The sequence below is a fragment of the Limanda limanda genome, chromosome 4, assembly GCF_963576545.1.
Source record: "Limanda limanda chromosome 4, fLimLim1.1, whole genome shotgun sequence".
In the NCBI taxonomy this organism is placed as follows: Eukaryota; Metazoa; Chordata; class Actinopteri; order Pleuronectiformes; family Pleuronectidae; genus Limanda; species Limanda limanda.
The window spans coordinates 11,376,948-11,387,412 of record NC_083639.1 but is presented as its reverse complement, the minus strand read 5'-3'; the positions used below and the strand labels follow the sequence as shown (position 1 = coordinate 11,387,412).

Below are 10,465 nucleotides of genomic sequence, written 5' to 3'. Positions count from 1 at the left end.
GAGCGAGCAGATCAGGTCTGAATGACTGTATAAGACCATGACTCCAGTTTCCTGCACATCCAAAGTGTTTGGTCTTAGTTAAAATTCTCAATCCTCCGGAAGACCGCCAGGAAATTTTTCCCTCCGTTTCTCAGCACTTTCTTTCCTTCTTCTGTACATGTTCCCAAACGACTGGTGATGACGTCCCCGACCTGCCAAGAGAACGGTTCTCAATGTTAATTTAACACATACACATTCAAAGATGCATTTCACTTTCTCAAAACTTACTAAACATGGTGTTTATTATTTATTAATCTCATATTTGTTTAAAACATTACTTTTAACCTTTTAAGTTTAAATTTGTAAAAGCAAGAATTGAAATTGTGAGAACTCTGCTTACTTACTTTGCTGCCAATAGTTTGATAAGAATGATACCAATCTCTATATATGTAACAGAGCCTAAAACATAATTAGCTAATCTTAGTTTAAATAAAAGATTAAGGTTAAAAAAGGCAACCTCCCAATCATTGAATCTTATTAATGAACATTTAAATTGTATCTTATTAGTTTAATCTGTAAAAACAAAATATGTAATCTTTCAACTTTCAAACTTTAGATATGAGAGATGCCACAACCTCTTCCATTCGTCTCTATGATAACGCCATGCTCATTTTATGTTGTTCAGAGAGTCAAGGGTTATAATTGCTAACGTCACAAACCAAGTTGTATTTCTGCTGTGATGATAATGAAAGTTTCTGCACAAATATAGCTGATGATGGGGCTGATATAAATACCTGGATTTTTCTAAGACTAAGTCAGACCTGGAAATTTGTCTGCTCCTCTATGGCCAAATATTGTACCAAGTTAAAAATGTTTACATCATTCCATATTGATAGTTGGATATTAAGACTAATGTGATAGGAATATCCAGAGTGAAGGTTGTCGTTTTAAACTCTTCTGAGTTTGATCAATCAATTATATGTTACGCCTCCTCATTGTGCCTACACAATGCATCAGCATTATGAGCAACAAGGTCATGTTTTCATTTGGTCTGTTAGTTAGAAGGAATACAATGAATAGTGGTGGAAGGATGCAGTATGAGTAAAGAAAGAACCCATAAAATTTGGTGGATCTGAATAAATGGGCATATATGAGAATTTTGTTTCTCTTTCTCTGCAGTGTTTCCCACATAATTTATTTAATTTCTTGATCATGGTGAGATAGGACATTACCTCCTTCTTGTTTCTATATGTATTTTACTTTTGTTATGTTGCTAATGATGAAAATAATTGATGTATTATCACCCAACCCAAAGTTCTTTCCACATCTGGCAGGGTATATTATAACAACTAAAGTTACTAGCTGCTGGTGTAATAGAGACATTTGACAGTGGTTTTAATCTTCTCATCTAATGTGCTGACTAAGAGACTGAGAAGTGCAATTCCTAAAATGTCAAACTATTTATTCCCAAAAATTCAGATCAGGACCTTGACCTCTTTTCTTCCAACAAGAAGATTAACAAATGCTGTCATCATGACCTGTAAACAAAGCGAGGGAAAGCTCCACGTTAACTTACCAGCTCTTCATCAGACATGCGTGTAAACAGTGGATGTTCCGTGAAGTGCTTCACCATCCAGAGGTGAACTTCCTCCACATCAGTGTTTGTGTAGACCAAACCCTGACACAACACAAGCACACAAACACAGGGAGGTTAGTAACACACGTCTGGGAATAAATAAGACTAATCTAGACATGGATCATGTTATCAATCGCCAAATAAAATCATTACTCTGATAAGGTAAATTAAATACAATTTTTTTCAACTTAACCTTTTCAACCATTAGCAGCTGCAGAGTGAGGAGAGCAATGGTCCGTGCCAAAAAGATAAAAATAACCTACAGACAGCACAGAGGTTAATCACCTGTGTCCCTGCAGTTTACTTTGCATGCTGGACAGATAGAGTAACTAGAACAAGGATTTCTTAGAAAAATGCATTGGCACAGATTTCCACACTATTGCATGTTGGCGCATATGTTTTTTTCCCCTAGAGAAGCCAGAATTAGCTTGTGCGTTGTCTGCACAGATATTCACACATCTTTTACCATTTCTTTTACATACTAGTGCAATGGCCTGTTTGGAATGGGCTGCTTGTTTGGTCTGTGGTGATGCTGGTGGCAGCTTCTTCCTGAAACTGTTAGTAAGTGAGCTGCAGCAAGTAATGACCAGCTGCTTGACTCAGCCCACCCAACACTGAAGCTGTACCAACGCTGCTGCACAAGAGCTGTTCAGTGAAGTTCGACTCAGAAAGCAGAGCTGAGAATTAATTGTTACATTGATGAGTCCCAGCATCGCTGCTGCAGGTCCTTTGTTTAATGCAAAGTTTATGAATATTGAAAACAGATCGTGTTGCGCTAAATTCCACACTGCACTAGCTTGGACCATTAACAATTCACATGACAAGTATGAAGGCAAGGAGTTGAACAGTTCTTGAGATATGTGAGCTACAGACAAACAGAATAAAGTATTCTCTCATGTTCAGTTTGATATGAAACTGTTTCAATAAATTAGTATTTTGTGTAAAGCCTTCCCAGCCACCAGTGCAGTTAATGGCTGCGTTCCTAAGCTTAAGGCTGTCGTAGAACGCACACATCACTACACACACAGACAAAAAAACATTAAAAACTAATTCACACACAAGCCCTCCATTGTTTCCCACCATCTCCATTAGTGCTCAAGTCGTATTCGAGTGTCCCTCTGCGGCTCTGACAGCTCTGACAGGCCGGAGCAGGGTGTGTACAGACAGCAGCCAGCTGCAGGCCACACCACCCACTTCATTTTACTCTAGTGAGTTCACACCAATATACACAGAGTTAAAGATAAGAGTTTTTAAGACCATAAGGAGTTAAATCTAAGACCTGAACCATGCAATAGCTATAAATGATTATCGGAGTCTCAGAATAACCATACAATAATTATACCATGATCGAATATAAGCATATGAACTAGACTAGTAGGGAACACTGGAAAATGCCACCTAATCTCTCAAAGGCAGAGACATAGGTAGCCATAATCTTTCCTACAGCCAAGTTGAGTGTCCAGAGATAAATTCTGACAGGGACTTTAAGGGATAGTTCACTGAAAATTAAAAATTCACTTATTATCTACTCACCACTATGCCAGTTTCAGGGGTAAACAGTGTGGCAGCCAAATACAATCCAATCTAGTTATCGAGTATTGTTGATTGAGTTTATTTAGCACTAGCTGCAGCGTGTCTTACTCATATACATACCCCGACTCTCAGTGTGTAGGCGTACTCTGCCAACAACGTGGGACTGATGATCCTCCACTTGTGCTTGGTCTTCTTAAAGTGAGGGTCAGGGAAGAGGAAGAACATCTTACTGAGCTGAAAGAAAGAAAGACAGACTTCTATTAATCTCATTACTTTGTGTCGTTCGAACACACAAGATCAGAACTAGGGCTTTTTATCTTCTTTGATACTGTGGCTCTACAATGTATAAATGTCTTCACTTAAATGTGGCCCTCATAATAAATGGTTGTTGGATGTTAAGCACCATGGAGTGTGAAGGTGGAATTTTCCCACAAAGTTCCCCAGGTCTTTGACAAGTGCACAAGTGTCCTTCTGTCTGTCTGGATGATACATTAAAAATCTTTCCAGTGACTTTTTATTATTTTATTATTATTAGAGATGTGGGGATAATCAATGGGGACTGCTGCAGCCTCAGGGCCCCCATCAGTGCTGATGGAAGAACCCTAACACTTTTTGCAAACCGAACTAAAAATAAGAAAAAGAAGGGTAAAAAGACTATGTCAGATCTGTAGAATATGCCGTTTCAACACTTCATGCTTGTGAGACCGGAAAGTATTTTTAGCATTAGTCTGGGTGGTCGACAGTTCTTCTGGCTGGTGAACAGGAAGTAACATTAAAGCTGCAGCTGGAAAAGTATTCATCTTTGGTATTTTAATATAAGTTTAGTAATGCAGTTTGAATGCATGAGTAGAACCTTAATGCAAACTCAAGCCAGAGCCCTTGTTCCTCTCAACTAATTCCATTCTTGGCATGACAGCAAGAGGCCATATCATTTTATTGTTTTAAACGGCATACTAAAATTAAATAAATAAAACATGTGTTTTAATATGAAACTCCTCCATAATTTTTACTCCATAAAAGTGTCAGTGTTACAGCCATTTATGTCCCTTGTTCATTTCTTAGTTTATTCTCTCCCAGGGCGTTTGAGGTGAATTTTTTTATCCAATGTACCTAAATTAACCCTGGTACACTAAGCCCACTGTGTAATCTAATGCGCATTTCGACAAGTCATAGATTACCGCAGCTAATTGGAACGGATAAATGTCGTCTTACGCCGCTCCATACTCAGCTGATGCTATGCTTGGCGTGTCAGTCAATGACTCCATTGTTGTGAAATCCTGGATTCATTGAACAATCAGTATAAATTAATTTAAACTTGAGGAAAGTATAACTACTATAACTGTAGAAGCAACAATCCCACTATACGTTTACTGCATTTATAATTGCTCTTCATTACTTTCTTTCAGTCCATCTGCTCCACATGCTACAAACCTAACACACCTGTAGTTAGAAACATGGTTCCAAAGTTAAAAGGTGAGTTAAGGCGAATTTCTTTGTTTTTGTTGGGCAATACAAATATATTCAGGTTTACGGGCATGTATATGTTAAAGTGTTAAATAACATGAGATATAGCCCCTTTTGTATTATACTCCTCTATTTTTGGCTAGAGAAAATAATGCAACAGCTTGTCTTAAGGTAAATAACATTAGATATTTGTTTGCATAACCCTTGTGTATAATAGATGCATAAAGCCTGTGACCTGCTGACATCATCAATCCGTAACATTCTTCATTTGTGACACTTTTTCTCTGCTTGTTCCTTCTTCAGTTGTCTCTTCAGATTGACTGGGCCACGCTGAGGACATGTCACAACTGGAAGTCTGAACCAAGCATCATGTCTTTGTGACATTGTTTACATTTGTTCATATTAGGTTTGGTTACACATTGCAGTTTAGGGAGCGCGCTTAAGACGTTTTGTAAGACGTGCGTACGTCCTGTCGCCGTCATCTATGTCAGCTGAGCTTCACATACTTGACACTGTCTTGCTGCATGGTGAAGTTCTTCCTGATTGGTTTAGAGAGATTTCTCTGACAATTGGCGGACAAAAGGTGTCTATTTAAGAATTGACTCAGCTGCAGACATCAAGGTTTTCTATTAACAATAAAGATTAGTGAGCACGTTCTGGAAGCAATTACTTCCATTCATCACATGTTTTAAAAAATAAACTATAGAAAATCAATATGTGGTAGTCAATATTGATATTGTGTAAAAATGTAAAAGTATTTTCGGTTCATTAGAAACTGCAGGTCAAAGTATGTCAGCTGAGTGGGTGGTCCCTCAATCGGGCTCGGTACAAATTTACGTTCACACTGCTAAAATAAATGGTTTATTGTGGCTGCGTGTCTGAGTGATCAGATTTCTAATTCCACCCTAATGCTTCCTGGGTCAGGCGAGTAGTGTGATAATAACAACGGCCTGACCAGGGCCACAGATGAGCTTGCATGCTTTAGACCATGAACAGATCCCTTCTTTCTCCACACTTTAACCTTTCTCAGTCACTTTGACCTTTTCATTCCAGAGATTTTACAGCTAATTTCGGTACTTCTTAGTTAATTCCAATCTGGCTGTCTCATTCTTGCTGAAGATGAATGGTTTGCATCTTGTGGTCTATCCTTACATTTGTTTTCAAAGTCTTCTTTGAACAGTGGTTTGTATTACCTCCCCCCCAGTCCTCTGGAGGTTGGTGGTGATGCCACTGGCTATTATTATTTTCATCGTAAATGCTGTTGTTGTCCTTGGTCGACCAGTTCAACGTTTGTTGCTCAGTAAACTAGTAGGTCCGTTCTTTTTTGGCTGAAATAAGTTTGTTGTATTGGTTTTCCCTATGGTTTGTGCAAGGGATCTGATTTTCTTTTTTTTCCTCTGCTTGAAAATGTGTTAAAATCAAAAACAAAAATATAGAATTGTTTTCAGACTTTTTACTCCATCCTTGTAGATCCTTTAGATGTGATTTCCGCCTTGGTTAATCTTGAGTGTGATGGAAAAGCTTTGTCCTTCTGGATTTTAAGGATTTTCTACCATTACTCTCTGCAGATCGTCTCAAGCTCCATCAGAGTGGTTGGTGGACACCTCTTTTCCAGAGATGATGGTTTGGGTTCAAGTCAGGCTTTTCCCAGATTTCCGATTTTCATAAGTCAGATTTTCCCATTGTCTTGGTTCCCTCCAGTCATGACAATCAGAGTCCTGGCTTTTCCAAACCACTTCAATTTAATTATTATGTTGACCGTTCTGACGCTTGGGAAACTTCAACGCTGCAGAAGTTTTCACTAGCCTTTGCCACATCTATGCCCGACACAGTTCATTCTCTGAGCTTGTCATGCAGTTTTTATGGTTAAAGCTCTGACAAGACCTTAAAACCCTTGTGTTGTCCTTGCGGATGATCACACACACACACACACACTCTGGGTCAATTCGACCCAAGAACAACACAGACAGATGCCTTTCCAAAGCATGTTGAATCAATTGAATTTAGAAAAGGTTGACTTCAATTGACGTGTACAAACATCTCAATGAAGATCAAGAGAAAATGGGAGGCACCCGAGCTAAATTAAATCGACCCATGTCAGTATAATTTAGTTGCCATGTGTTGGCTGCAGGCTGCTAGAATACACAATGTATGTGTATGGATGGACTTCACTGCATGTTTTGACAGATTATTTGTGTTTCTGTCTTTAAAGCATTCACCCTAACAAAGCTTTTGAACATTTAGTCCTCTGCCATTTCCACAAAGAGCAGGGTCTGTGTGTGTATGTGTGTTATTGGGAGTAGAAGACAAAAATAATCAAGTTATTATATTTTTCTGCTAACTCACCAGGGCTTTATTGGGATGTCATACCAGGCTTTCGTTCTAGCAGATGATCAAACTGCACAGTATAACCCCTTTGCAGTTGCACTTGCCACAGCACGCATAGCTGGCAGAGACAACAATTCCTCTCTCATATCAAGCTCGTTAGTAATCCCACATACACACACATATCTGTTTTTTCATCACAGGCCAGAGAGAAAAAACAAAACTTGCCTGCACAACAGACTGAGGTCTTGTGAGAGCTACTTGTTGCGCAACCAAAATCTGACAATGACCATTAAATCTGTCCAAGTGTATTTGTCCTCTTCCAGTTTAGCTTGTTTTGAGCTGTAGTGATGCTTTGGCCTTTTTTCATCACTTAGTAAGCGTGACATTCCAGATCTATACGTGACAGCTACGTGTGTGTCTCAATCACCCTGACTGTGACCTGACAGGCCAACAGCCGGAAGGGACCACCCTGTAGGACACATTAGTCTACTAGATTGTTATTTTCTTTTATCAAAGAAAAGAAAATCATGGCTGTCATGAGGATTTTTATGTATTTCTGAGTAGCTCTTGGAGCCAGATCAAACAGTCTGGTGGGCTACACACACACACCCATGCTATAGTAGGTACCTAAAGGTTTGATTAACCCAATTTACTTAAACATATCTAACAATGCAGATGTAGTTTTGGTTTTTATTTTCCACAATGTTGGATTGAGATTTCTGACCCTGTCCAAATGGATAGAGGTGATTAGAATTTAGACTGTGCTTCTTACAGACTGATTGTGGTGGAAAATGTTCATGGATAATTTCAAAAGCAATCTTTGGTTTACTCAGTGAAACATGGTCTCTGATGTTACAATAACATGCTGTGTTTATAGAGGCTGTTGATAGATGGATCTGTATGTGTGGTGCACTAAACCGTGTTCTGATCAACGAGTCTCTCCACCACTTTCACTAAATGAACCAGAAAGAGTTGAGTATCAGACCTGACTATCAGTGGGCAGGAATCTTCACAGCCAAATACACAAATCAGTAACTTAATGTTTTGTAGGATCTACACAGCTCTGGGTAGATTTCTAGTTTCCCTATAGTCTTACAGATGAAGTCAGATGTGTAGTTCTTACATTAAATGTTCACAGTCTGCTGGTCTGTAAGTATTTATACCACCATGCTCACCAAGAATCATTCATTCTGATTGGATGGTAAGTGGATTTACTTTAAGTGACTGGACAGGCAGGTGCTGTAAATTAATTTGGCAATATTAAACTATAGGTAGAGGTAGAGTTCGGAGCCGATGTATCTTGTGTAAAATAAAAAAAAGTTTAAAAGCTTAGTTTGTTCTTCCCGATACAACATTTTAAACTGCTAAATGGAACAATGTATTACTGAGATAATAAAGCAAACAGAGGGCTCATGAATCAAATCAATTATATTTAGATGATGTATTAACTTAAAATGTTTTCATATGACTTAGTTCAAATTAAAACAACTGGCTGCATTTGTCAAACTACAACCTCTCATGACGTTTTCTAATGATTTGATGAATCGTAATAATTCCTGTGATCGCAAGATCATTGCAAATCTCTTGCCCCAGCAGCCAATCAGGATAATCTTTCCTGTCAGCAGTAAACACACAGATGCAGACCTACCTGTCCTTTAGTGAAGTAGTTGGGCAGATACTTCATCGCGTTGCTGCGAAGGCAGGCGATGTTCTGGTAGTTTCCTGGTTCAGCGGCACGTAGTGATTTGATACGATCCTGAACATAATCCGAAACTTTGACCCGGATTTCCAGGCCCAGGATGAGATTCTCTGGGAAAAGTGGAGATAACTCCACTGAGGGAAAGTAACACGTGGACAAGAGAAACAGAACCATGAATGAAGTGGATGGTCCTGTTCAGACCTGGTATTAACATCCGTTGAGAGACCTGAAAACAAGTGGACATCTACGGTGCCGCCGTATAACTAACAGTCAAACTCGGTTGCATTTCTCTGCAGTTTTAACGACTCTGTGCTCTATAACTTGGAGGGAAGTGATGTTCTCAGTGCTGATGAGCTTATCTACCTTTTTAACTCAACCTGCATATACATTATAGCACTTTACGAACCATGGTTAAACGACACTACCCGCGCTCATGAAATCCTACAGTTTCATATGAAATCCTACAGATATGATGATCAGAAAGCTGTAAAATCTGCAAAAACTGAGCCTATATCTAACTTGATCTCCAATAACTATCACAGGCCTCAGTTTAAAAAAAATGTCAATTGTTTAATACTCTCACTAACCCCTGTAAAACTACTCCTATTCTACATACACTTGTCCTTAAATTCTTTGTTGAGAATGTGTCTCCATCTCCCCCCCTTCCCTCCTATGCACTCAGCTGTCTTGGATCAGTTTGAGCCCATATCAATCTCCTCCCTATCCGGGGTGGTCCACCATCTGCGGCCCACAAATTGCCCCTCAGATAGGATCCCCGCTCGTCTTCTACAGGAAGTCTTTGACACTGTTAGCCCATGTATGCTGTAACTGATAAACACCTGTCGTCTCTCTGGTTGTGTCCCAGCTGCCTTTAAACATGCTGTTGTTCAGCCCTTTGCTGAAGAAAAAAGAATCTTGATCCATCTGCTCTCTCTTACATCAGGCCCATTTCTAAACTGCCTTTCTTGTCCAAGGTCCTAAAGAAGGGAGTTCCCGTCCAACTGCAAAAATGTATAAATCGACAATAATGTTTCAAACCGCGTCATAGCACTGAAACACACTAAGGTGCATTCAGACCGGTTTTCAGATCACTCAGGTCTGAAGGGGATCGGAGAGATCAGTGACATATCTACCTAGTAGACCTCCATATCCACATCCAATGTCTGCAAACTCCACTCGAGGGGTCTCTTTCTCCGGCCGGTCTCCAGTGAGGACGTGTGGGTACAGCGTGGACCAGTCCATTTCCTCTGGACACACAGGACTGAGGAGGACAGAGGAGAAAAAACAGTGAAGAAACACAAACAGCTCCCATGACATCTTTTTACAGAGCTTTCTGAAGAAACGGGGGGTTGGAAAGAGACATATATAATGTAGCTGTATTAAAAGAGAGTCAAGTTAGGAAGGGATAAAAGCTTCTAATACATATAACAGCTGGTAAAACCTTCTGAGGATGTTTGTGTTGTTGCCATTTCTTTTACATTTAGAAAAAACACTGCAGGAACTGACAGAGGGTGAAACAAACACTGTGGAGTGTGTGTATCGAATGTGTAGACAGATGTACACACAGTGTGAGTGTTGGTATGGAAGTGAGACACGTGGACGTCACTCACTAGTCGAACGAGTGATGAGCCATGGGGTTAGAATGGGCTCGCTGTCTGTAGAACCTCTTCTGAGGCATCGACGAACTCATGTTGGAGTCGCACGATTCAAACTCCACTCACGACAATCTTCACCCAGTCACCTGAATGTGAGACAACCACGGGAATCTTCTTTCCACTCGGATTGTTACTAGTTTACTTTCCTGCATGTGAGGAGGTCGCGAAGTG

At 39.7% G+C, this 10,465-nt stretch overlaps 1 protein-coding gene across 1 annotated transcript; it reads right to left on the bottom strand.

Moving 5' to 3' along the window:
• Positions 1-10,465, bottom strand: mettl1 (methyltransferase 1, tRNA methylguanosine). Its single transcript, XM_061069792.1, has 6 exons — positions 10,250-10,465; positions 9,773-9,900; positions 8,589-8,773; positions 3,269-3,382; positions 1,556-1,657; positions 1-191 (listed from the first exon to the last, which is right to left on the bottom strand). Exons 1-6 carry the CDS (start codon positions 10,327-10,329, stop codon positions 75-77), a joined length of 726 nt encoding a protein of 241 aa, XP_060925775.1. The 5' UTR covers positions 10,330-10,465; the 3' UTR covers positions 1-74.

Excerpts from the sequence above, each read along its gene's own strand:
- mettl1 (XM_061069792.1), bottom strand. The coding sequence starts at position 10,329 with ATGAGTTCGTCGATGCCTCAGAAGAGGTTCTACAGACAGCGAGCCCAT. Across the intron at positions 3,383-8,588 it reads ACTACTTCACTAAAGGACAG|CTCAGTAAGATGTTCTTCCT; the intron begins GTAGGTCTGCAT and ends TCTTTCTTTCAG. Across the intron at positions 192-1,555 it reads GCATGTCTGATGAAGAGCTG|GTCGGGGACGTCATCACCAG; the intron begins GTAAGTTAACGT and ends TTCTCTTGGCAG.